The following is a 27918-nucleotide window of genomic DNA, read 5'->3' as shown; positions in this document are numbered from 1 at the left end:
GGGGACTTCGGGAACAGTCGCAAGAGTACTGTACCTGTGGCTGAAGGCTACGCCCAAGGCAAGGCTGGCAGAATCGTTAGTACACGTAGCATTCAGGTCAGAAACTAAAATCACCTCAGGTGCAGGCCTTGCAAATCTATCAGTCTAAACCGGATGAACTAATGCAGCTGAGCTGCATCCTCACCCCCAAGGTTGCTCCAACCAAAATTAAACTCCAGGTCAAAGGCCATGCCTTGGAAATGGAAGTGGATATGGGAGCTGCTGTCTCCATTTTAGGAGAACAGACCTTTTGGCACCTCCGAGTGGGCATCGCGCTCCAGAGCCTGCCAGGCGCCATGGTCAGGTTGGACATGTACACGGAAGAGCCTCTCGGAATTGTCGGAACCACCGTGAGCCTGGTCACCCATGGGCAAAAGATGGTCAGACTCCCCCTAATAGTCGTACAAGGACTAGGACCAGTTTTCTGGGCAGAGACAGGCTGCAAAAAATCCAATTGGACTGGCAGCAAATTTTCAAAATGCAAACTGGTGGTCTATACAAATTAATTGGGAAATATCCCCAGGTATTTCAAGAAGACCGTGGCAAAATCAAAGGAGCAAGGGCAAAAATCTACATAGATCCAGAGGCCCGACCAGTCCCCCATGCCTTGCTCGCCAAAGAGGCCAAATTTGGGCGGAAGGAAAGCCTTGGCATTATAGACACGGGACAATTTGCGGAATAGGCTGTGCCAGTAGTTCCAGTACTAAAGCCCGCTAAGTCGATCCACGTTTGCGGAGATTATTAATTAAATATCAACAGGGCCTCCTGCCTTGACCAGTATGCCATGCCGTGCATTGAAACAAAACTGGCTGCAGGCCACATGTTTGCCAAGTGGGACATGAGCCATGCTTACCTCCAGCTGGAGCTCGATACGGCGTCCAGGAAATATATCACCATCAACACCCATAGGGGTTATATGAATACACCTGCCTGCCTTTTGGTGTCTCATTGGTGTGCGCCATTTTCCAGCGCTGCTATGAAAAATATCCTTCAAGGTCTACCTAGGGTGGCAGTGTACCTAGATGATGTATTAATCACACGAGGCACCGAAAAAGAACACCTGGCAAACTTGGAGGAAGTCCTTCAGCAATCCTCCGATGCAGGCGTCCGCCTCGAAACGGGAAAAGTGCATGTTTCAGGCAGACGAGGTGACATACCTTAGATACCGCATTGATAAAGACAGACTGCACTCTGTAGAAAGCAAATTAACGGCCATCAAAGGGGCACCGACTCCGTGAAACACAAAAGGTGTTGAAATTGTTTCTCGGCCTCATCAACTATTATGGGAAATGTATCTCCAACCTAGCCACCTTATTGGCACACCTGCACGTTATGTTGATGAAGAATCAGAAGTGGCCGTGGCAGGTGCCACAGGACGAAGCATTCACAAAAGTTAAGCAACAGCTGCTGTCTTCCAACATCTTGACACATTACGATCCCACAAGACTGCTGGTGCTAACATGCGATGCCTCTCTGTACGGAGTTTGGGCCGTCCTCGCCCATCGATGGGACAATGTCACCGAGCGACCGATTGCATATGCTTCATGAACCCTGGCAGGTGTGCAACAACGCTATGGACAAATCAAAAAAGAGGGCCTGGCTGTGATATACAGAGAGAAGAAATTCCATCTGTAAGGTCGGCACTTTATCATAATGCTGGACCTTAAACCACTGTTGGGCCTTTTTAAGGAAGATAAAGGTGCGATTCTCCGAAATGGAGACTAAGTGTTCGCACCGTTGTGAACGCCGTCACGTTTCACGGTGGCGCGAAATGGGTGCGGGGACTACCGATTCAGGCCCCGTGCACGGCGCTGGAGCGGTTCACGCCGCTCCAGCCTCCCTTCCCGGCGCCAAATGGGTGCCGCGCCAAGCCGCGCATGCGCAGTTGGGCCGCGCCAAGCTGCGCATGCGCGGGGGACTTCTTCAGCGCGCTGACCCCGACGCAACATGGCATGGGGGTTCAGGGGCTGGCCGCGCAACAAAATAGGCCCTGGGGGGGGGGGAAGAGGCCGGCCTGCCGATCGGTGGGCCTCGATCGCGGGCCAGGCCCCATCGGAGGCCCCCCCCAGGGACGGAGCCCCCCTCCCTCCCCCACAGGCCACCCCCCGACCCTGCGCGCAGAGTTCCTGCCGGCAGCGACCAGGGGTGAACAGCGCCGATGAGACTCTGCTTTTTCTGCTCGGCCCATCCGGACCGGAGAATCGTCGGACTCGTCGCGGACAGCGGCCCGCAACCGGCGCCGCACCAAATGCGCAAATACAAATGGCGGCGATTCTCCGCACCTCGGAGAATCGTGCACCGGCGCGGGGCGGCGTGGCGCGGTTGCGCCGATTCTCCGGCCCGCCGCGGGGCTGGGAGAATCGCGCCCAAAGCGATCCCTTCCATTGGCTCGGATCCAAAGCTGGGCACTATTGTTGGTGGCTTCTAAATAATCCTTCAAGCACCGCCCAGGAACGCACATAGCCAATGCTGACGCCCAAAGTCGTCTAGCTTTGCCCACCAGCTTGTTCCTCCTACCAGTAATGGACTAAGTAATCATGGCGTTAAACTTTATGGACACACTTCCCGTATCTGCCAAGCAAATCTGGACATGGACACAGAATGACCCTCCACTGGAAAACTACGCCATGTGATCCTAAGCGGTAGAATTGAAGGAGACCCTACAGCAAACCTAAAGCCCTCCTGTCTAAACACCTAGAATTCAGGGTGGAAGTCAGCATCATCCTGTGGGGAGCCTGTGTGGTTGTCCTTCGCCCAGGCCAGAAAATATTGCAAAGAGCTACACAGTGGTCACCCAAGTGTCCCTAAAATGAAGATGCTTGCAGGGAGCTACGTCCGGTGGGCAGGGCTTGACTCCGACATTGAAAACATTGCCCGTTGTGCCAGGAAAATCAGAAGCTCCCCTCTTTGGCCCCGCAACACCTGTGGGAATGACCAGGGAGATCTTAGATATGGTACACACGGACTGCGCAGAGCCCTTTATGGGGCCAATTACAATCTGGGATTTGCTACTTTAAGGATCAAAAGAAATGTCTGATAAAACAGATATCTAGGGTCCTAAGAATTTTTGAGCTAATTAACATTTGATAAATCTTTTTGTTTTCTTTCATTTTTCAGTCAAGATAGGGGATGTCACAAGGTAATTTCGCAACAAACATGTGGAATGACTATAGTGCAAAATTTATATTTTTAAAAAATCAAAGTTTAACAGTGACCACACATGCTCCAGCTCTTCCAAGGCACAGTGGTGCAACCTGTAAAAAAAAAACAAGTATACTTAACTTCCTGAAAATAGAATTGGAGGCACAGCAAATATTATTTTAAAATGGTAACAATAATAATCCTCACTTAACCTCACTCATCTTCAATTAGTTTTGTTTGACTAATTCTTTACAACGGCATTATCTTTGCACAATTTGAATATGAAGGCAAAGTAATGGAAAATATTTTGCTTTGAATGAGATGCCACAACCAAAATGACATTGTAACAAAACTGTAATGTTGGAGAAACACCATGAAGCCTCAAAATGGAGGCAACAGTCAGAGAAAGATAATAACTAATGTAATTCAAGGCTTACACAAACAAACATTAGAACAAACTGGCATGATCAGAGGCCTGAAGATTGCTCAGAAAAGGGGACATAATGATATTGAGGAGCACAGTGTTGTTGCGAAAGAGTGTTTCGTTACCAGAGGACTAAAGTTGGAATTTGGTGCAAGTGGGATATGGAGGAGATGCTGCTCTTTATTCTTTTTTCTAAACCCTCAGTCGACATGGCAGGGCAAGTGGTGGTGTGTCGTGACAGCAGCATGTGGACGTTTGTGGAGAGCATGGCAGTTCCGGACAACCAAATCTGCAGCTTGAAGAATTTCGGCTCTGAGTTTCTGAGTAGGAGTCAGAGCTTCAGATAACACAGGCGTCAGGGAGAGGGACAGTTATTTGGGCACTTTGTTCCAGAAGGCAGTCACATCCCTCAGAGTAAGTAGAACTTTAGAGTTGGTCAATGGTCAGGGACAGGAGGATGAGACTGCAAGTCAGGTGGGGTATGTGGATCAAGAATATAGTGATGGAAGTCAACACATGACTTTGACCAAAAGGCACAACTCAATCTAATAAAAGCAAAATACTGTGGGCAATGGAAATCTGAGAAACATTGTTAATATTGCACTCTGATTAACTCTGCTTCCCACGCCATAGATGCTGCCAGACCTGCTGAGTTTCCAGCATTGTCTGTTTTTATTTCAGGTGCAAAGTACTTTGTGGGTGACAAGGATTGGTGGGTGGGCACCTGGCCATTGCACCATGATGCAGGAAGCCATTCAAGTGGCAGTGACAGTATACATAGAAAATAGAAGTAGAAGGACGACATTCGGCCCTCTGAGCCTGCTCCGCCATTCATTATGATTATGGATGATCATCAAGTTCAATACCCTGATCCCATCTTCCCCATATAGTCAAAGGGGATAGATGCTATGTTCAGCCACAGCGATCGGCAGTCCCAAAGGTTGTGCTACCTGCCTTGTGTCAGGTTAATGACATCTCCTCGTGGCTGGAGATAGACTTTGAATGGGGGAGGGAGGATCCAGTTGCCGTAGTCCATGGAGGAATTGATGACATAACCAGAACTCGTTGTTCTTTGTGTATTGCTGAGATAGTTTGGGAAGTTAGGTTTTAAATTACTTACCAGAACTTCAAAATTAATAATCTTTGGATTCTGAACTCACCCACCCACCAATTGGTATAGGAATAAACAGATTAGAAAGTTAAAGGTTTGGCTGGAAGCGATATAGGTGCAGGGGCTTTTCTTCATGTGTCACTGAACTAGCACTGGGGACAGAAAGAGCTGTTCAACTGAGACAAGTTTCACTTCAACTGGGCTAGCGCCAGTCAAATCAAATAATCTGAGTGGTAGTGATGACTTTAAGCAAATAAAGTGGGGAGGGAATGGTAGGAAGATTCAGGAAGGGGAAAATTCAAAAGCAAGGAAAACGTTTGAGGCTCTGGACCAGAGCAGTATTATCGGTAAAAATGTGCAGAGTGGATCAGGAAGGGCCAGTGAGAATAACAACAGTAATTGGACATGCCCTATTAGTGACTAGTGAGGGAAAATTAGAAACAAAATCAAAGCTAGATTGATAGGATCTTAGCTCAGAAAATCACGGCATGGAGTTAGTTTGCGGGGGGGAACTAAGAAGCAGCCACGGTCAGAAACATTGTTGGAGTTGGTTCTGAGCCCTGACCATTACAATAGTATGGGACAGAATACAATCAGGAAGTTAGAGGTCCATGTAATAAGGATTACAATTTTGTTTTAAAATGTACCTTTTAATTCAAATTAAAAGAAGGGGATTCTGGAAATAGCATTCCTGAAAAAACCTCAATTCAGAGAAATGTCCATGTGATCTGGTTGCCATGGGGAAAGAAACTCAAATATAAACCCATAAATATTTTTATTCCAATTTTTCATTTCATACAATACAAAGTAACCAGAAAGAATGAACACAATTACATACATTAAAAAACCAACACATAAAACTCCTCACACAAGCCAACCCTTCCTCCCTTCCCTACTCCCCCCCACCCCCCGCCCCCCCCCGCTTAACAACAATAAATGGCTGCCATCTCCGATAGAACCACTCAATTGCTCCCCTCACGGTGTACTTGACTTTCTTGCGGTATAGGAACTCCATCAGGTCTCCCAGCCACACTGAGGCACTGGGTGGCGATGCCAACTTCCAGCCCAGCAGTACTCACTTCCGGGCAATCAGCAAGGCGAAGACCAGGACATTGGTCCTCGCATTGCGAGTTTGACACCCCAAATATGGCCACTAAAGGACAGGGCTCCAGGTCAATCTTTAGAATCGCTGACATGGTGCTAAAGAAACCCACGAGCTTGGGACAGGACCAGGACACGTATGTATAGTTAGCTGGACCACTTGAGCTGTGCTCGCAACTTTCTTCCACCTCTGCAAAGAAGTGACTAAGGGGTGGCACAGTGGTTAGAACAGTTGCTTCACAACTCCAGGGCAGGTTCAATTCCCGGCTTGGGTCACTGTCTGTGTGGATTCTGCACGTTCTCCCCGGGTCTGCATCGGTTTCCTCCGGGTGTTCCGGTTTCCTCCCACAGTCCAAAGATGTGCAGGTTAGGTGGGTTGGCCATGCTAAATTGCCCTTAGGTTAGATGGGGTTACTGGTTTATGGGGATAGGGTGGAGATGTGGGCTTAAGTGGGGTGCTCTTTCCAGGAGCTGGTGCAGGCCCGATGGGCCGAATGGCCTCCTTATGCACTGTAAATTCTATGATTCTATGACTCATCCTGGACTTGGTAAGGTGTGCCCTAAAAACTACTTTAAGTTGGATCCGCTCTTTCTTCAGGTAGCTATAGGAACAAATTAGCACCGCCTGTGGCGGCCCAATCGTCCGAGGCCTCTGCCAGAATGTTTGGTGGGCCCTATCCATGTCCAGAGGGGATGATTTCCCCCCCCCCCCCACACCCAACAACATTGCAAACATCTGAGCAAAGGACTCAGTTGGTCTCGGGCCCTCCACCCGTCGGCAACCCCATGATCCTGAGGTTATGCCTCCTCGACCTGTTCTACAGGTCCTCGACCTACACCCTCAGGGCCTTATTCCTCTTCTCCACCACCAGCAACTTGGCTTCCAGCGAGGCTATTTCATCACTATGTCGCGACAAGATCTCCTTCACCCCAAACACCTCTTCATGCTCTTTCGCGGTCTCCGAGATCCTTCGCAACTTCTCTCTTATTGGGCCAGTGGGTCCTCAATGGACCTTTTGAGGGTCTCCGTCATCTCCCTTCCTTGCCTGTCAAAGTATTTGCCAAACTGTTTCTCAAATCTGATTGCCATTACCCCAGTCAGCGTTTCTACTGTGATAGGAGCGGCCCCACCCATCGAGGTTGCTTCTGCCATCTTTCCTCCCAGTGAGCTTCACACTCTCTCTGGCTCTGTCGAAGGACTATCACTCGTACCCTTCTTTTTCATAGCTTTTGACATCCTTTCATCAAATACGATTAGATGGATCGGGTTTGTCAACCAATCTCCCCCGGGAACCGGGCAGAAATGGCAAAAAAGCAAGGACTCTGGCGGGAGCTACCTTACGTGCGACCTCCTCCTACATGCCGCCACTGGAAGTCCCCGTGGAGTGGAAGTTTTAACACCTCTCACAGAATCTCAGCGAAGGACAGCTGCGGCTGAGATGCAAGAACAAAGAAGCTAACGCTGTGCAGCAGCAGGAAGGATTGTTTTGTGTTAATAATCAAGCAGGATGCTTTAAAGAGTTTGGTTTCTGTTAAAAAAAAATGGGAACAGAACAGACAGGGCTCTTGAAATTTTCAGGAACATGGGGCGTCATTCTCCGCCGGCGGGAGTCTCCGTTTTGCCAGCGCCCGGGGGTTTCCCGACGGCGTGGGGCTGCCCCACAATGGGAAACCCCATTGACCGGCCGGCGTTACGGAGACTCCCGCCGGCCGGTCGGGGCAGAAATGTGGCGGGGCGGGTAGGAGAATTTCGCCCATGGAGTCATTGTGGTGTGCCTTGCTGGTGAATATCGTATCTGGGAAAACCTAGGCTGACTGGAATGTTTGCTGAAAGAGACTGGCGGTTTCTACCTGGCGTGGCAGGGAGAGGTCAACCTCTGCTGGTGAGCTGGGAGGGACTTTGGGACTGTTCCTTTAATGCTAAGAATATTCCAGACGCGTCCCTTGCAGTAAATGGGTTTCGTAAGCCATATTTTGGTTATTAGTTAAAATTGAAGTACCTTCTCTTTGATGGATTAATTGTCTGTTAATTATAGTTGGGTTTATGTTGATTTTAGTTTATTGATTACAGTAAAAGTCTTAAAAAATGATATCTCATTCTTCAGTTCTTTCTGTTGGCCGATGGGAAATTAATCTCTTTAAAAATGTTATTGATTGCTATGGGGATGGCAACAATATAGGCAGGGCAAACCATTTGCAGTAATAATGTGGAGGACAAGTTAATGGAAGGTATACAAGATGGTTCTCCAGCTCTAACTAACTAGGGAACATGTTGCTTTGGATCGACTGTTGTGCAATGAAATAGCATTAATTAATGATCTTGGAATAAAAGGACCTCCAAGGTATTCAGGGAGTTAAGGGATATGTGAATAATGCGGGAAAGTGCAGCTGAAATTGAAGATAGACCTTGATCTTGTTGAATGACGGAGCAGTTTCAAAAGGCCAAATGGTCTGCTCCTATTTCTTATGCTCTTATCTAGGCCTGTGCAAGACCCTTTGCGAGCAAAGACCAGAGGCACTAGGAAGCAAAACAATGAACTGGCTGATTTAGAAATCACGATTCAGGGTTGTGTGTGGAATCAACTTTTCTAACACGTGTCACTGAGATGTAGGTGTTTATTATCTAGTATAAGCAGAAAAGTATCTCTGTAAAATCAGGATCACATCTCTGATTGAGAAGGGTCACGGAATTTATGATTGCAGGACTATTCCAGCCAAATACAAGCAAATATATGCATCATGTGGATACACATGTTCAGGTGGAGAACATTCCATTGGCACAGCTCCTTCTTGTCCCAGAACAGGTATCAGTACCCAATGAAAAGGAACCTGTTTCATATACCAGCCCTTTAGCCATGAATAAATTCTCCTGCGCCTATAGCAATTTGCCATTTGCAATAATTCAGAGATTATTACCCTCAGAATCCTACTTATTTGATTTGAGCCCAACTCCTGATACTATTTCAACAGGGATTCCTCACTGCTCCTACCTACGTTGTTTGTTCCAGCATGGACTATGGCAACTGGATTTACCCCCTTCCTTCCAAAGTTTCCTTCCAGCCAACATTAGGGGCTGGATTCTCCGCAGCCCCGCGCCGAGATCACGTTTGGCGTGGGGGCGGAGAATGCAATTTCATGCCGAAATCGGGCCCGGTGATTCTCCGGGACCCGAGGATCGGCGTGTTCGCGGAGTACACCGCATGGCTGGGGGGGGGGGGGGGGGGGGGGGGGCGGGGGGGGATTGCTAGAGGCCCGCCCAGCGATCCTCTGCTCCCGACCGGCCGAGTTCCCGACGACGTGGTTCTACCACCTATCGCCGTTCGGGAAGCTCGCATGGTGGCTGCGGACTCAGTCTGCGGCCGCCCTGATGAGGGGCGGGGGTATCTTACACCGGGAGGGGGGGTGCCTTATAGGCGGGCGATGGACACACGGGGCGGTCGGATCTTCGGGCGCGTTGCCGATGGGGGGGGGGCCTATATTGTCATCTGCCTCCGCGGTCCGAGTCCGCCATGGCGCTCGGCGCGGCCGCTGGTGGTCGCCGCATTGCGCATGCGTGGACTCAAAACCAGAAGTGTGGGGGCCCGTATCCGCAGCTAAAACTGCGTGAGCTACTCTGGGTCCCTGCTAGCCCCCTGCAGGTCAGTGAATCGGATCATCTTTTTGGAAGGAATCTTGAGAGTGAAACGCCAGTGTTTTTACGCCGGCGTGGGGACATAGTCCCACTTTGGGAGAATCCAGCCCGAGATCTCCCTTATCCGAGGGAGGTAACCCATGTTTCAGATTTCTGTGCTGGGCTGATATTACATTGAGCGAACTCCTCGAAGATGCTTTTCTGGTTATGTTTTATGCTAAGTGGAGGAGTTGAAATAAATGTTTCTAACAGGTTGAATTCATTGTCTACAATTTAAAAAGGAACATTTGGGCTTAATAAGTGCAAGTACAAACAATAAGACATTTTAAGGGTTCTAATTCTTTTATAAATAAAAGCTTATATAGACAGTATAATGTTTTGGAGCAAAAGAAAGACACAAATTGCTTTGTAGTTACTCTTACCTGCATCCACTCATTAGTTTGTGGATCATAGGCCTCCACAGAGTTTAGATATGACTGTCCATCATATCCTCCAACTGCATACAGCCTGTCACCAAGTAAGCAAACGCCAACTGCATCTTTGCTGACACTCATTGGTGCTACTGATGTCCAAGTATCAGTTTTAGGATCATATCTGCAAACAAGCAAAGCCATTGTTTTCCGATCAGATCCAAATATTTAACATTTTTTGAACAATGTTTCAGGCACAATAGTCTTCACATTTACAAACTATGCTCATATGAAATTCACAATTATTAATTATGACACACAAAGTTATTTCTCTGGTCAGGGCACAGAAATGAGATTGGTAGAGTTAAAATGATTCACCACCTCCTTTGGTCCTGGAGTCATGGCTCTCCTGTCCCACACCCCGCTGTTAAAATCAGCCCTCTGGTGACAGGGTTACACTGGTTTAAGAAAACAAACTGAATTGCTTTGGAATTTAGCTAATTAGAAAAATTCCTACAAAAACATGAACTGTCTAATTTTTAAATAAGCTTGAATGTTTGGAAAAGATGTTTGCCGTTGACTGTCACTTAAAGGTACTTGCGGGAAAATGGCATTTTTCCCTATTAGATCACTGGTTTTATTTTTGTAATCACTAATAACACAACATTCGTAGACATGAGTGAGTACTTTCTACAAGGTACAGAGAAAGCATTTTCCTACTCGCAGGATATGTCAGAATCTTTAGTTGTTACTAAAAAAATGAGAAGATTGAGATACTAATGTCAAACGAGTGTGTCCTATTGCACCATTTCTGCATAATCTGAAAGCAATGGTTGCAATAGACCTTTCAAGTGAAGATTTCTATCAAAACCAAAATTTCTTCAAAAAATTGGTTTTGGACTGTGGAGGGAACCAGGAAATAAGAAATTTACAAATGGATATAGGTTAGGTGCGTGGGTCAAAATTTGACAGATGGGGTTCAACGCGGATAAGTGTGAGGTCATCCATTTTGGTTGAATAAATGGAATGGCAACTTATTATCTAAATGGAGGCAAACTTCAGAGTGCTTCGGTGCAGAGGGATCTGGGTGTCCTCATGCATGAATCTCAAAAAGTAGCATGCAGGTACAGCTGGTAATAAGGATGCAAATGAAAGTTTGGCTGTCAGAGGTAAAGGGATAGAGAATAGAAGTAGGGAAGTGTTGCTACAACTTAGATAGTATTGGTGAATAGTTTTGGTCCTCTTATTTGAGGATGGATGTAGTTGCATTAGAGGCAGTTCAGAGGAGGTTCACTAGATTGACTCCAGAGATGAGGGGTTTGTCTTATGAAGAGAGATTGAGCAGTTTAGGGCTATACTCTCTCAAGTTTAGGAGATGAGAGGAGATCTAATCGAGGTATATAAGATGATAAAAGGTATTGCCAAAGTAGATGTAGAGCGGATGCTTCCTCTTGTGGGGCAATCTAGAACAAGAGGTCATAGTTTTAAGATAAGGGTGTGGCCGGCTGTTTGTCATTGCTGGCTATAATGTCTGGAAAGCTCAAGTTTGACTTTTTCAAAGATTTCTTTGTGTGGCTCGCTCCAATACTTACATTTATATTTCTTTAAAAGCAGATGTAACGGTGCCAGTAATGTTGAGAGACTTGGTATAAACTGGCCATCTATTGACCATGCCCAAAACCAATTTCATTTCTGACACATTCTTATGTGCTGGTGCTTCCTTGATAGGTTTTACTTTTTCTGCTTGAGGGTGTAGCCCCTTGGCATCAACTTTAAATCTTCGTGGGTACACTTCTCTCTTTGAAGTCACACCCCTATCTCTTTGAATCTCTTAAGCACCACTTCAAAGAGTGCCAAATGTTCTTCACAGGAAACTCCTGTGACCAAAACATCATCTAGGTATAGAAACATAGAAAATAGGAGCAGGAGGAGGCCATTTGGCCCTTCGAGCCTGCTCCACCATTCATTATGATCATGACTAATCATCCAACTCAATAGCCTAATCACGTTTTCCTCCCATATTCTTTGATTCCCTTCGCCCTAAGTGCTATGTCTAACTACTTCTTAAAAACATACAATGTTTTGGCCTCAACTATTTCCTGTGGTAATGAATTCCGCAGGTTAACCACTCTCTGGGTGAAGAAATTTCTTCTCATCTCTGTCCTAAATGGTGTACCCCGTATCCTCAGACTGTGACCCCTGGTTCTGGACACATCCACCATTGGGAAACATCTTCCCTGCATCTACCCTGTCTAGTCCTGTTAGAATTTTAAAGGTTTCCATGAGATCCTCCTCATTCTTCTGAACTCCAGTGAATACAATCCTAACCAACTCAATCTCTCCTCATACATCAGTCCCGCCATCTCAGGAATCAGTCTGCTAAACCTTCACAGCACTCCCTCTAGAGCAACAACATCCTTCCTCAGATATGGAGACCAAAACTGCACACAATATTCCAGGTGTGGCCTCACCGAAGCCCTGTATAATTGCAGCAAGACATTCCTGCTCTTGTACTCTAATCCTCTCGCTATGAAGGCCAACATACCATTTGCTTGCTGTACCTGCATGCTTACCTTCAGTGACTGGTGTATGAGGACACCCAAATCTCGATGCACATTCCCCTCTCCTAATTTATGTCCATTCAGATAATAAGCCTGCCTTCTTGTTTTTGCTACAAAAGTGGATAACCTCACATTTCTCCAACTTATACTGCATCTGCCATTCATTTGTCCACTCACTCAACTTGCCCGAATCACACTGCAGAATCTCTGCATCCTCCTCACAGCTCACCCTCCCACCCAACTTGTGTCATCAGCTACTCACTGCCTGCCAATTTGAAAGAGACCTCTTAATTCCCATTCTTTGTTTCCTGTCTGCCAACCAGTTTTCTACTTGGTAGGCCACTACCCTTAATCCGATGTGCTTTAATTTTACACACCAATCTCTTATGCGGGACTTTGTCAAAAGCCTTCTGAAAGTCCAAACATGCCACATCCACTGGCACCCCCTCGCTAACTCCAGTAGTTACATCCTCGAAAAATTCCAGTACATTTGTTGATTACTTTAAGTATATCTTGCAATAAATTTTTCATGGTGCGTTGAAAGATAGTGCATGCTGAAGACACACCAAAGGGTACCCCGGTGTATTGAAACAAACCCTTGTGGGTGTTAATCAAAACAAATTTTCTTGAATCCTCATCCAATTCCAATTGTGGTATGCATGGCTCATGTCTAGTTTTGTATACGTTATGCCCACCACTAGCTTCACGTAAACATCCTCAATCTTTGGACTCGGATACCTGTCCAGGTTGGCTGCTTGAATGATGGTCTGGAAACCCCAGAGAAATTTTGTTCGAGGGGCAGGGAGGAGCTTAGAAAGAGAGAGAAAGAATCCTGTTTTGAACAGGTAAAGAGGAGAAGGCTTTGGAAATCGACCGAGAGAAGTCATGAAACTGTCACCAAGGCAGGCTTTGGGAAAGGGTTCTGAAAGAATGTCCCTAACAGAGGAAAAAGTTAAATGCAAGGATTGCCTTTGACTGTCTGTGTAAGTGGCATGAGAGCTTTATCTTATGTTAAAGTGCTGATTAATGGGAACTAGCGTGTTAAGGTTAAGAAACGATATGTAATCTGTTGGTGTTAGAGTTGAAGTTAAAAGTTTAAATATTGTTTTCTTTTGTTTTAATAAAGTTTGTTTATAAAATAGCCAAGCTCTATTTTTTTATATTATCACTCCTGGAATGAATTGATCTTCATTCCAGTTATGGCTCTGGTCCATTCTCTTAGCCACTGTTGAGAGTTGACCAGGCATCCGTAACACTATGCACATCGATGTAAATTAAATTCTGTTAATATCTTCTTCATAACATCTTCTTCGATGATGACTCACTAACAAGATGATTATCCACCTAAGAAACTTTGTGTTACTGGCCATGGGTTCTGTGGGTCCTTGTATGGCTGATGGGCCCGATTCTAAAGCCGCATCTTCGACCGCATACTTGACAGGTGTTTCCGGGAGGTGGGATGGGTCCTTGGACTCTAGATCACTGGTATTCCTTTCTCAGCTTCCTCTCCAGGCCTCCTCTTGCCATCGGACGTCCTCGAAGAATTGTGTCCTTTCAGTCAGGAGGTTCCTCCAAGTAGGTAACATCTGAGCAAGGGCCTCCAGGGCTTTGAAGTCTATGTTGCATTTCTTGAGGTAAGCCTTCAGGGTGCCGTTGAAGCGCATCCTTTGTCCTCCTCTTGTATGGGAGTCTTCCTTGAGCTGGCTGAAGAAGATTTGCTTTGGCAGTCGGGATTCTGACATCCTAAGCACATGGCCGGCCCAGCGGAGTTGGTTTTGGATGATCACGGCCTTGTGGTCCTTCAAGGACGCTGATGATAGCATGCCTGTCCTCCCAGCTGATGCAAAGAATCTGACTCAGGCAACATTGATGGTACCTCTCCAGGGCCTTGCGGGGGCTTCTGTACATAGTCCCAAGTTTCAGAGCTGTAGAGAAAGTGGGGAGAATGACTGGCTTGTACACGAGGATCTTAGTGTCAGCACGAATGTCGCGGTCGTCAAACACTCTCGTCTTTAGAAATCTTAAGGAAGTGCTCACGGGTTGGATACGATGTTGGATCTCCACATTGATGTCTGCCTGAGATGAGAGGTATCTCCCCAGGTAAAGGAAATGTTCCATGATAGGAATCTGAAGGAGGTGCTCACAGATTGGCTCACAAATGGGCAGCACGGTAGCATTGTGGATAGCACAATTGCTTCACAGCTCCAGGGTCCCAGGTTCGATTCCGGCTCGGGTCGCTGTCTGTGCGGAGTCTGCACATCCTCCCCGTGTGTGCGTGGGTTTCCTCCGGGTGCTCCGGTTTCCTCCCACAGTCCACAGATGTGCGGGTTAGGTGGATTGGTCATGATAAATTGCCCTTAGTGTCCAAAATTGCCCTTAGTGTTGGGTAGGGTTACTGGGTTATGGGGATAGGGTGGAGGTGCTGAACTTGGATAGGGTGCTCTTTCCAAGAGCTGGTGCAGACTCGATGGGCCGAATGGCCTCCTTCTGCACTGTAAATTCTATGATAGGATACGATGTTGGATCTCCGCATCGATGTCAGCCTTAGATGAGAGTGGCTCCCCAGGTAGAGGAAATATTCCACGTTTGGGAGGGTTTCTCCATTGATCTTGATGGAGGGAGTGACCGGATCTTGCCCTGAGGTGGATTGGTAAAGGACTTGAGTTTTCTTGAGGTTGAGGTTGAGGCTGAGACCGATTCTTCAGTATGATCCTGCAAAGGTATCAAGCATGACTTAGAAATTCTCATCTGAGAGAGCAGAGATGGCGATGTCATCCACATTCAGAAGTTCCACCAGCGATATCAGTTTCGCTTTCTTCTTGGATTTCAGCCGATTGAAAGGTTTTCCATCCATACATTCCATGCCACTGGGGAGCTTGTTCTTGACAAGGTGAAGGATGGTGGCGATGAAGATGGAGAAAAGGGTGGAGCGATGACACACCCTTGCCTGACTCCAGTCTTGACCTCAAAGGTTTCTGCCTTATTCCCGTCGGTCAGGACTGTCACCAACATCGTTTCTGACTGACTGAGTCAACAGCCTTGGTCAGGTCGATGAAGGCCATGTAGAGTGGTTGATGTTGCTATTGGCATTTCTCTTGAAACTGCCGAGCCGTGAAAATCATGTCCACTGTTACACAGTTTGGTCGGAAACCACACTGGCTTTCCGGAAGGATTTCTTCAGAGACTGGGAGAAGGCAGCTAGCGAGGATTCGGGTGATGATCTTCCCGGTGATGGAGAGTAGGGAGATTCCTCAGTAGTTCCCACCGCCTACTTTGTCATCTTTCTTGAAGATGGTGCCAATGAGGGCATCCCTGAGATCGGCAGGAATTTCTTCTCTGTCCCAGATTTTAAGGAACAGCTGATGGACTTGATGGATGATCTCTTCTCCCCCAAATTTGAAAGTTTTGTTGTCCTCGACAACAAGGACACCTATGTAAGACTGCTGTTCATAGACTACAGCTCCGCCTTCAACACCATTATCCCAACATGACTAATAACCAAACTCTGCAATCTTGGACTTGACCCCTCCCTATGCAGCTGGATCCTCGACTTCCTCACCAACAGACCGCAATCTGTCAGGATAGGCAACAGCACCTCCTCCACAATAGTCCTCAACACCGGAGCCCCACAAGGATGTGTGCTCAGTCCTCTACTATACTCCCTATACACCCATGACTGTGTGGCAAGATTTAACTCCAACTCAATCCATAAGTTTGCGGATGATACAACTGTGGTAGGCCGCATCTCAAACAACGACGAATCAGACTACAGGAGGGAGATAAATCACTTGGTTGCATGGTGTACCGAAAACAACCTCTCTATAAATGTTGGAAAGACCAAGGAACTGATCATCGACTTCAGGAAATGCAGCACGACACACACAACCGACTGCATCAATGGCTCCGAAGTGGAAATGGTCGATAACTTTAAGTTCCTGGGGATCACCATCACCAACAGTCTGTCCTGGTCCACTCACGTTGATGCAACAGTCAAGAAAGCCCAACAACGTCTCTACTTCCTGCGGAAGCTAAAGAAATTTGGCATGTCTGCATCGGCTCTCACAAACTTCTACAGATGTGCAATAGAGAGCATCCTATCTGGCTGCATCACAGCCTGGTATGGCAACTGCCCTGCCCAAGATCGCAAGAAACAGCAGACTCTGGTGAACTCAGCCCAACGCATCACACAAACCTGCCACCCCCACATTGATTCTGTACACACCTCTCGCTGCCTCAGGAAGGCAGACAGCATTATCAGAGACTGCCTCCCATCCAGGCGTTGCCTTCTTCTAGACCCTTCCATCAGGCAGAAGGTACAGAAGTCTGAAGACTCGCACATCCAGACATAGGAACAGCTTCTTCCCCACAGCTACAAGACTCCTCAACGACTCCCTCTCAGACTGATCTGTTCCGTGTAAGAGCACTATTCACGACGCCCTATGCTGTTCCTGCTCATGTATTTGCTTTGTTTGGCCCCTTGTTCCGCACTGTAACCAATCACTATTTTGTCGATGTACCATTTGTCAATGTTCCCTGTTGATTATTTTTGTGTCTACTATGTACGTACTGTGTACGTTCCTCGGCCGCAGAAAAATACTTCTCGCTGTACTTTGGTACATGTGACAATAAATCAAATCAAATCAAATCCCATCCACTCCTGTGGATTTTCCATTCTTCATGTGTTTAATGGCGGTTTCGACTTTGTGCACACTTGGTGGGAGTCCTAGATAACTCTGATGGTGAATTGGGGGATTTCCTCAAACACGTCCTCATCTACGATAATATCACAGTTTAGGAGTTCCTTGAAGTAGTCTATCCATCAAAATCTGATGCTTTCTCTGCCACTCAAAAGGGTTCCTGTCTCTCAAGCAAGTTCCATCCTTACTCAGCACTGGTTTAAGGCCCAGAGCTTTGGGTCCATTCATTGCCTTGGTGGTACTAAAGAAGCCCTAGATGTTGTGCTTGTCGGCGAGGGCTGTGCTGGATAATGCTGGATAAAGGAATCAGTCTGTGGCAGCACTTGAGAAACATATAAAAAAATTAAAGAATGGATGCTTTCTCCTAGACTTGAATACAAAGTATAACTTAAAAAACCTCACTTTCCTCCCCAAAACATTAATGTAAATAAGTCAGATATATTAAAAACGTAGTGTTCATGTTCACTGAAAACCTTTGTACTTTTAATTTTTGCCACGCAGTAATAATGCTGAAATAACAGCTATGATAAATGGTCAAGCATTCAGCAATGAATATGTAAGTTTGAATAAGCCAATTATTCATGTTTATAGACGGATCTAGGTCTCATTTACAGGAGGTTGCAAATAAATCTCCATTTTATTTCTCCAGTTACAATCAGCTACTTGTTCTTGGTAGTTAAATTAGAAGCTTTCCACCAGTTTATTCCTTTTAATAGATTTAATGTGAGAAAAGGCAGATCCAGTTCCACACTAACTATAAAGATCAAAGCAATGGACATAAATGTCAAGGGAAGAAATCCTGGTAGGTCAGCCAAGAAACAGCAATATACCATCTAACGAGCATTTGGATCAAATTAGTTACATCTCCTGAGAGTAGTGTAGGTCCAGGATTAATAAATTGGAATTCATTTTAAAAAAAATCAAATTTAAATATGTATAAATATGGATTATTTCCAGCATTCCTACTTCCAAAAGATACAGTTAAGAAATAAAAAACATTATGATATGATAAAATGCCCTATTGAGATTGAAATAAACTACATGATTATTATCATCATGAAAAACTCTGTGCTGCATTTAACCCATGGTAAAAGCTGACCTGACTCACTGTGTTAAATGTAAATGTATATAGTGGAACAATTCAAACTTGTAGAATTAATTCCAAAGATTGAAACTTTCTCTGTTACAAGTGATATTTCAGTATCAATTTTGTTACTGCATGGTGCTTTGCAAAACTACTCATTTTAGATCAGTAACAATTTCTACATATTGGCAATTAAAAAAAAAATGTAAGAGTACCCAATTCATTTTTTCCAATTAAGGGGCAATTTAGCGTGGCCAATTCATCTACCCTGCACATCATTGGGTTGTGGAAGCGAAACCCACGCAAACACGGGGAGAATGTGCAAACTCCACACGGACAGAGCCGGGATCGAACCTGGAACCTCGGTGCCGTGAGGCAGCAGGGCTAACCCACTGCGCCACTGTGCTACCCTCACATATTGGCAATTTTGATCAACTTATTAATACTTTGTTTAAATAATTTTATCCAAGTCACATTTTCATGTATCTCCTGCCACCCCATGTGTAATCTCCAAATCCAGTTGTGTTATGCTTGCATTAGGGGGTGCTGCGGCAGGGAGAGGGCTTAATTGCACATATCTTCAGAAATGTTTAAAAAAAAAAAAAAATTGGAATTACCCAATTCTTTTTTTCCCAATTAAGGGGCAATTTAGCATGGCCAATTCACCTACCCTGCACATCTTTTTGGGCTATGGGGTGGGACCCACGCAGTTACAGGGAGAATATGGAAACTTCACATGGACAGTGACCCGGGACCGGGATTGAACCCGGGTCCTCAGTGCCGTGATGCAGCAGTGCTAACCACTGCACCACCGTGCTGCCCTTTCATAAATGTTTAACCTATGCCAGTTCATTGTCAATTTAAAAGCATATTCATCTCCAAAGCAGGTTTCCCTTCCATTACAATCCAATCCAACCCTGACTCTAGGAAAAGCAAAAGTGGGAGGTCTAGCCCAAGTTAAATCTTGATACATACATACATAGAAGATAAGAGCAGGAGGAGGCCATTTGACCCTTCGAGCCTGTCCTGCCATTTAACACGATCATGGCTGATCATCCAACTCAATAGCCTAATCCTGCTTTCTCCCCATAGCATTTGATCCCATTCGCCCCAAGTGCTATATCTAGCGACCTCTTGAATATATTCAATGTTTTAGCATCAACTACTTCCTGTGGTAATGAATTCCACAGGCTCACCACTCTTTGGGTGAAGGAATGTCTCCTTATCTCTGTCCGAAATGGTTCACCCTGAATCCTCAGACTGTGACCCCTGGTTCTGGACACACCCACCATTGGGAACATCTTCCCTGCATCTACCCTGTCTAGTCGTGTTAGAATTTGACAAGTCTCTATGAGATCCCCCCTCATTCTTCTGAACTCCAGTGAGAACAATCTTAATCTAGTCAATCTCTCCTTGCATGGCAGTCCCGCCATCCCTGGAATCAGTCTCGTAAACCTTCGCTGCACTCCCTCGAGAGCAAGAACATCCTTCCTCAGAAAAGGAGACCAAAACTGCACACAATACTCTAGGTGTGGTCTCAGCAAGGTCGTTTATAATTGCAACAACACATCCATGCTCCTGTACGTCTCGCAATGAAGGCCAACATACCATTAGCCTTCTTTACCGCCTGCTGCACTTGTATGCTTACCTTCGGTGACTGGTGAACAAGGACACCCAGGTCCTGCTGCACACTCCCCTCTCCCAATTTATAGCCATTCAGGTAGTAATCTGCCTTCCTGCTTTTGCTTCCAAAGTGAATAACCTCACACTTATCCAAGTTATACTGCATCTGCCATTGATTTGCCAACTCGCCCAACCTGTACAGATCATGCTGTAGGATCTCTGCATCCTCGTCAGTTCACCCTCCCACCCAACTTGGTATCATCTGAAAACTTCAAGATGTTGCATTTTGTTCCCTCATCCAAATCATTAATATATATTGTGAATAACTGGGGTCCCATCACTGATCCTTGTGGCACCCCACTAGTTACTGCCTGCCAATTTGAAAAGGACCCATTAATTCCGACTCTTTGTTTCCTCTCCGCCAACCAGTTTTCTATCCACCTCAATACACTTCTCCCAATCCCATGTGCTTTAATCTTGCACAATAATCTCTTATGCGGGGCTTTGTCAAACGCCTTCTGACTCCCCCTTGTCAACTGTACTAGCTAAATCTTCCAAGAATTTTAACAGATTTGTCAAGCATGATTTCCTCTTCATAAATCCATGCTGACTCTGACTGATCTGCCACTGCTTTCTAAATGTTCCGCTATAAAGCCCTTGATAATGGATTCAAGAATTTTCCCCACTACCGATGTTAGGCTTACTGGTCTATAATTCCCTGTTATCTCTCTACCCCCCTTTTTGAATATTGGAGTGACATTAGCTACCCTCCAATCTGCAGCGACTGTTCCAGAGTCTATAGAATCCTGGAAGATGCCCACCAGAGCATCCACTATATCCAGGGCCACCTCCTTCAGCACTCTGAGATGCAGATTATCAGGCCCTGGGGATTTATCTGCCTTCAATCCCATCAATTTTCCCAGCACCATTTCTCTACTAATATCGATCTCTCTCAGTTCTTCCCTCTCACTGAACCTTTCATTCTCCAACATTTCTGGTATCTGATTTGTGTCCTCTTTTGTGAAGACAGAACCAAAGTGTCTATTCAACTGCTCAGCCATTTCTTTGTCCCTTTGTCCCTTATTATACATGAACTATGGTATCTTACTGGAGACTCCAGGATTAGCCATGTAGCTGTTAGCTGCCTGCCGTAATGAAACTACAAAGGTTCAGTCTTTCTGTATAAGGTGTTTAACATGTGATCATGACACACATTTCTTGTCGGCAATGGTTGAGAAATAATTGATTTACCTCTCCACACAGTCAGAGAGCCTTGAAGTGAGGTTAGAAGCTGGTGCATCATGCCCGCCAATAGCATACAAGAAACCATTCCAAGTGGCAACTCCCACTCCACCCCGTCTTTTAGACATCAGTGCACAAGCAGTCCATTTGTTGGTGTGGGGATCAAAGCATTCTACAGATTTAAGGCATGAACTTCCATCTCGACCTCCAACAGCATACAATCTAAAAAAAATTGAAATCAAATATAACATTCCCAGAAATTCAACCCATCATATGCTTTTGCTTTATGGATATGGATTAACGTTACAAAATTGCCCTCTGAGCATAGAAGCTCACCTATCAGGAGTACACACTGAAAAACCTGGGCCGGGAGTTTCCCTTCCTGAATTTTTTGGGCAGGTTTGGTGATGGGAGGGGAAAATTTGGTGTGAGACCCATAATGCTTTATATGGTGGTGTGATTGTCCCCACTTCCGGGCAATGATATAATGGGATTCCCGACATTGGATGTCAGGAACACCATTTCGATATATTAACATCTCATTATTCTTCCTCTACGACTGAATCATTCCCCCGTAAGAAAGTCCATTCACCGGTGTGAATCGCGACTGGTCTCCCAAGCCATGCACCTCGCGTGCAGACCTCCTGGATCAGTTCACGTGAGTGCATCACTCAATGGGGAGAGGGTAATGCCCCTGCACGCTGCCAGCTATTGGCCTTTGCCGATGTTCAGGTAAGTTCCACCCAAGGTGATTTTCTGTTGATTGAAAGCACCTGGAGTGCAACTTTGCAATGCTATCGTTTGTATTCTATTGTTTGTATCATAGCCAATAATACAATCATAATCTCAAAAGCTGTATTATTACACTTAATGCTGGAATAAAATGCAACACACGTAAATGCTAATTCAACATCGCACATAGTTGGTTTAGGTAACTTAAAATGCTGAAAACATCATGCAATCATATTGAAATATTTGAAATTTCTGATGTTATATCTGCACTGTTTGGGATCAATTTAGGGAACCAGGTTAAAAGTCATTCGGACTGTCATATGAGGCTAATCTACAGGACAGTGCCTTGTTGAGCTGGCATTGTTGGATGCTGTGAGCCCAGAACAGGAAAAAATTAATTAAAATTGCAATTGCACTTATAGTACATCTCAGCGTACTTTGCAGCCAATGAAGGATTTATGAAGGGTAGTCATTGTTGTAATGTAGGATATCTGGCAGAATACATGCCTCCTGCTTGATTTGACACATGCAGAGAGCAAGAAAAAGAAGATCCTGCAGGATATGTTGAGCATACCGACCTTCAAGGGCTGCAGAACAAAATTAAAAGATGTTTCAAATCAAATCAAGATTAAAAAATGTTGCAGCCATTTTAAAGATTAATCTGAAAGTTTTCATCTCCAACAACTCTTTACAGGCAGTAAGTAACTGCTACCATGAACATAAAATTAGCAATTGACATGGAGAAGCACAAGAAGGGATCTCAAGGCAAGCTGCTTTTTCAGTGCTAGCTGGCAATAAACCATATGCACCTCAGCGAAGGCAGTGATGGTCTGCCAACACCATGTACCAAGGATGATGCAAATATCCTTGCTGTTGAAAGCAAAGTTCTGTCCTGTTTACTCAGAGTAGGTACTCGAATAGTTTTGATATTAATTGGTGTGAAGTTCAAAGATATGGGGCGGAATTCTCTGGTCTTGTCCGTGGCAGGACCCGGTGCGAGTGAACGGAAGATTATTCCAGCCAAAACTCCATTTAATTTAAGCGGCACTGGAAAATCCCAGCCGTGAACACGGATAGAAGATTTTGGCCATGGTCCAGTTCCACAAATGTTGTGGTATTTTTACTGGACTGGAAATCCACAGATCCACGGAAATGTCCTGAGGTCCCAGATTCAAATCCCACCATGGCTTATGGTGAAATTTGAATTCAATAAAAATTGAAAGTAAAAGTCAAATCATGGCCATGAAACCATTGTCAATTGCTGTAAAATCCCATCTGGTTCAGTAATGTCCTTTAGGGAATAATAATAATCTTTATTGTCACAAGTCGGCTTACTTTAACACTGCAATGAAGTTATTGTGAAAACCCCCTAGTCGCCACATCGCGACTGTGTTCGGGTACACAGAGAGAGAATCAGAATGTCCAAATTACCAAACAGCACGTCTTTCCGGACTTGTGGGAGGAAACCGGAGCACTCGGAGGAAACCCACGTAGACACAGAGAGAACGTGCAGACTCCACACGGACAGTGACCCAAGCCGGGAATCGAACCTGGGACCCTGGCGCTGTGAAACAACAGTGCTACCCACTGTGCTACCGCACTGCCCCAGAATGAAATGTGCCGTCCTTACCTGGTCTGGCCTACATGTGACTCCAGATCCACAGCAATTTGATTGACTCTTAAATAACCTCTGAAATGGCCGAGCAAACCACTCAGTTCAAGGGCAGTCAGGGATGGGTAATAAATGTGTCCCAGCCGGCGACGCCCACATCCCATGAATTAATTTAAAAAACAAATTAGGCTGGTGGAAAAAATTCCCACCAGCTTCTTAAGGGATGTGCATCTAGTTTGTGCCTAATCTCCAGGCTGATGGGTTTCAGAACTGACATACATGATGAAAGTATGAAGGTGAAGCCACCACCTTTGAAAACAACATAGGTTATTTTTCAGGGGGCGGCAGAAAGTTAAGGACTTTTCTAATAATTTTGAACCAGAACTAATCCTACAGATATGTGCTAGTACTTTTTGCAAAGGAAGTTAAATAGCAAAATAAAGCTGAAGAAATAAACTATAAAAGTAAATACAATGAATAGAGTGAATTATACATTCTTAGCTTTGGTTGGGTAATTGTCAAAATTGAGTCATTGATTTGAGTGGATGATAGGACACGAGTAATAAGGAATACATCACTTTAAAAGAGCAGCTTGTGGATCCGTAATTTACAAAATGTAAATGACAAACGCTGACAAATGGATCATTAGCACAGGGCTAAATCGCTGGCTTTGAAAGCAGACCAAGGCAGGCCAGCAGCACGGTTCAATTCCCGTACCAGCCTCCCCGAACAGGCGCCGGAATGTGGCGACTAGGGGCTTTCCACAGTAACTTCATTTGTCATAGATGTCATAGAATTTACAGTGCAGAAGGAGGCCATTCGGCCCATCGAGTCTGCACCGGCTCTTGGAAAGAGCAACCTACCCAAGGTCCACACCTCCACCCTATCCCCATAACCCAGCAACCCTACCCAACACTATGGGCAATTTTGGACACTAAGGGCAATTTATCATGGCCAATCCACCTAACCTGCACATCTTTGGACTGTGGGAGGAAACCGGAGCACCCGGTGGAAACCCACGCACACACGGAGAGGATGTGCAGACTCCGCACAGACAGTGACCCAAGCCGGAATCGAACCTGGGACCCTGGAGCTGTGAAGCAATTGTGCTATCCACAATGCTACCGTGCTGCCCAATTTGAAGCCTACTTGTGACAAGAAGCGGTTTTCATTTCTTTTCATTCGTTTTAGTGAGATTTTTGGAATTCCCTACACTTGCACAGTAATGAAGAATAAATGACATCAACAATTTCTTCTTACTTTCCATTAAGTACTGCTACACCAACTGTACTCCGTGGCACTGACATACTGGCAACAAAGTTCCACTGTCGAGCTTGGGGGTCCCATCGTTCAACTGTATTTAGATAGCTCCAACCATCATGTCCACCTACAGCATACATAGGACCCTCCAGAACCTCCACACCTAAAAACAAGCAGAATATTTTCATCAGACTGTAGAATGAAAGCCACACAAGTTGGACCGGTTCAATTCCCGTAACAGCCTCCCCGAACAGGCGCCGGAATGTGGCGACTAGGGGCTTTTCACAGTAACTTCATTTGAAGCCTACTCGTGACAATAAGCGATTTTCATTTCATTTAATTTCATAAGTGCAATAATGGCACATCCTAGAATCATAGAATCCTTACATTGCAGAAGAACGCCATTCGGCCCATCAAGTCTGCACTGATCCCCGAAAGAGCACCTTATCCAAGTTCAATCCCCCACTCTATCCCCCTGCTGGTGGCAGTTTGTGGGAGAAGTGCCTCTGTGGGCCCTGGTGCCCATTGTAGGCCCCCATCTCCCACTAGGGTCACCTCTCCCCGCCATGTTTCCTTTCTCCACCAATGCCTCCCCCATCTACCTGGAACTCCACCACCCCTGCCGAAGCCTGCCAGCCTGGCGATGCAGACCCTCAGATTTTCCTTAAAGTCCACGGTCCATCACTTCCCTTTGGGACTGCTGGCCATCGCTCCTGCTAGTATTGCTAGTCTGAGAGCTGTTAGGAATGTGATGGACCAACAGCTCTCAGAAGCATGACTTCCTCCCAAATGGAAGGCCCATCTCACGCTAATTAACGGCCTGGTGATTCACACCTGACATTTACACTGGGCCCACACAAAATTCAGCCCAGTAATCCTTAATGCTCTCCTAGCAGTATCTGCGGTAACAACTTTCAGTTATATTGTGCCTTTAATGTATGAAAATGATCCAAAGCACTTCACAGGAGCAGTAACAATCAAGGGGTGGATTTTCCATTTTGGAGACTGAGGGTGGGATTCTCTGTCCCGGGTAGCCCGGATTGTGTTCCCCGATGGGGTGGATAATCGGGCGTCGGGGCAAAATCGGGATTGACGCCGGGCGCCAACCCGTTCACGATGCTTCAACGCCCCCCCCCCCCCGCCCCCCCCCCAGGCGGTGGGAACGAGGTCCATGCCGCATGCTATTGGAAGCATGGAAATGACTCTGTGGGAGAGGGAGGTGGGTGTTCCTTTAGTCACGAGTCCTTGTGGGGGGTCCTTTTGGTCAGGCGTCTATTTAAAGTTCATTGATCCCTGGGGGGTCTTCCTATTGCCGGTGAACCTGGGGAGTGCTCTCCCCAGTACAGGGGCCCCATGCGTGGGGGCTCTCTTTATTACAGGAGTCCCAGGGTGAGGGGGGGGGGAAGAGGAGGGGTGGGCAGGTAGTGCATTGTGGTGGAGGGTGGCCCTCAGATGGACTCTGGGGGCAACTCCCCTCAGGAACTACCCCATTGGCCCACCGCAAGGTCCACTACGCCAGGGCCACGCTGGTAGAGACCATAATGATCTGCGGCCACATGATTCCCAGCTCTGGGTCATTAAGACCCATTTGCAGTCATTTACATCCTCCCACTGGCGTGCGGTCATGAACCTCGATTCCGCCGTCAGCTGGTGGGGGGGGGGGGGGGGGGTTCGGAGCATCGCGTTCGGATCGACGTCCGCTGACTGCGTCGTGAACCCTGATATCGCCGTCGGCTGACGGAGAATCCAGTCCCAAAACCTTGACATAGAATCACATATACAGCTGATCAAAACTTAGTCGAAGAAGTAGGTTTTAAGGAGCATCTGAATGGCATTCTGATTGTAAAGCAACAGGAACAAAGTGCTCTCTGCTCAGATCAATTTTATCCTGTGCTATAACCTTGGATCTTAGGCACAATCCAAAATTTATAAGCCCAAATGCATATGGAAATTTCAAAAAAACATTTTGCAAGTGATGCTTTATTTTTTACATCCAGCCTTTCCCCACAGGGGACATTTTTACTGCAAAGGCCACAGTAGCCCTTGTTCTCATGCTAAATGTGAGCATCTAACCCTCTAGGCTGGCCTTCCCTCGGTTATGACCAGGCGAGAAGAGAAGGAATGACTCCCCTCTTTGTTTGACTACAACAGGTTTTTAAAAAAGGAATATGCTTGTCAAAGGTGGTGAGACATAGCTATACTTCAGAAAGTAATGACAAAGTCCTGCAGCACAACACCAGGCATAATCATGGACCTATCCATTTATTATACTTAACCAAGTTTAAGTAAAATAATTAAAATGCTCATATACACACTGAATGGATGAGTGAATGGGTAAGTGGGTATGGGGTAGGTGACTGAAGTGGTAGATGATGAGGTGAGTAGGGGTAGACAGGTGAGGTGGGCGGTGGGTATAGGTAGGCAGGGTAGGTGGGTGAGGGATAGTCAGGTTGGAGGGGTAGTTGGGCGGAAAATCGGACTGGATAGCTGGTGGTGGAGGATCAGGGGTTATGGGGAAAAGGCAAGAGAATGTAGATGAGAAACATATCAGCCATGATTGAATGACGGAGATGGGCCGACTTGATGGACCGAATGGCCTATTTCTGCTCCTATGTCTTATGGATGGTAAGGGGATCAGCGGGATAGTCAGGTTGGGTCATCGGGGTAGTTGGGTGGCTGAGGATAGTTAGGGGAATATTGGGGAAAGATAATCAGATCGGGTCAGGTGGGTTGGGAGGGTAGTTGGGTCTGGAAATAGTCAGGTCGTTCGAGTGGATTGTTGTCGGCCCTGCAAACCTGGCCTTTAAAAATGGCCACTCGCCCGCAGTTTTGATTTTCATTCTGAGGGGACGGGCTGGATTGAAACTGGGCCCACCACCCTGGAACAAGTGCAGAAGCTTCTGGGCGAGGAGGCAAGCTGGACGGAAGGCCTGTCTCTGTGCTCCATGCCAGCTTAAGTGCCAACTCATGACAACCCCCACACACCATATTTTGCCTTTGACCCCCTCCATGCCACTCACCTAGTATTGCTTGACAGTTCCTTGACAGCTTTGACACTTCCAATGAGCTTGTGCACTTTTTATGCACAATCATGGTTACTTTAAACAATCCCAAAGTGTGCCATACCTCTCCCAAAGATGTCCTGTAACCAGATCCAAAGAGGTACCATACCTCTCCAAAGGGGTACCCCTGGCTATCAAAACAAATCCACCATGTTCAAATCAGCTACGATCTAGAGGCGTGGGGCTGC

The 27918-nt window shown here is 46.1% G+C and overlaps 1 protein-coding gene across 5 annotated transcripts in view; it reads right to left on the bottom strand.

Moving 5' to 3' along the window:
- Positions 1-2136: 2136 nt before the first annotated feature.
- klhl5 (kelch-like family member 5) overlaps positions 2137-27918 on the bottom strand; it is a 252038-nt gene continuing 226256 nt past the window's right edge. For all 5 annotated transcript variants that reach the window (XM_072496580.1, XM_072496579.1, XM_072496578.1 and 2 more), the window contains 4 exons: positions 24669-24831; positions 21074-21286; positions 9870-10041; positions 2137-3293 (listed from right to left, as the gene is read on the bottom strand). In XM_072496580.1, the coding sequence (XP_072352681.1) occupies positions 3237-3293; positions 9870-10041; positions 21074-21286; positions 24669-24831 (605 nt within the window). In that variant the 3' untranslated portion in view covers positions 2137-3236. The remainder of the gene's footprint in view (positions 3294-9869; positions 10042-21073; positions 21287-24668; positions 24832-27918) is intronic.

This window comes from Scyliorhinus torazame, chromosome 3, assembly GCF_047496885.1.
Source record: "Scyliorhinus torazame isolate Kashiwa2021f chromosome 3, sScyTor2.1, whole genome shotgun sequence".
Taxonomy (NCBI): domain Eukaryota; kingdom Metazoa; phylum Chordata; class Chondrichthyes; order Carcharhiniformes; family Scyliorhinidae; genus Scyliorhinus; species Scyliorhinus torazame.
The sequence above is the reverse complement of the archived record's forward strand: the minus strand, read 5'-3'. Positions and strand labels throughout refer to the sequence as shown.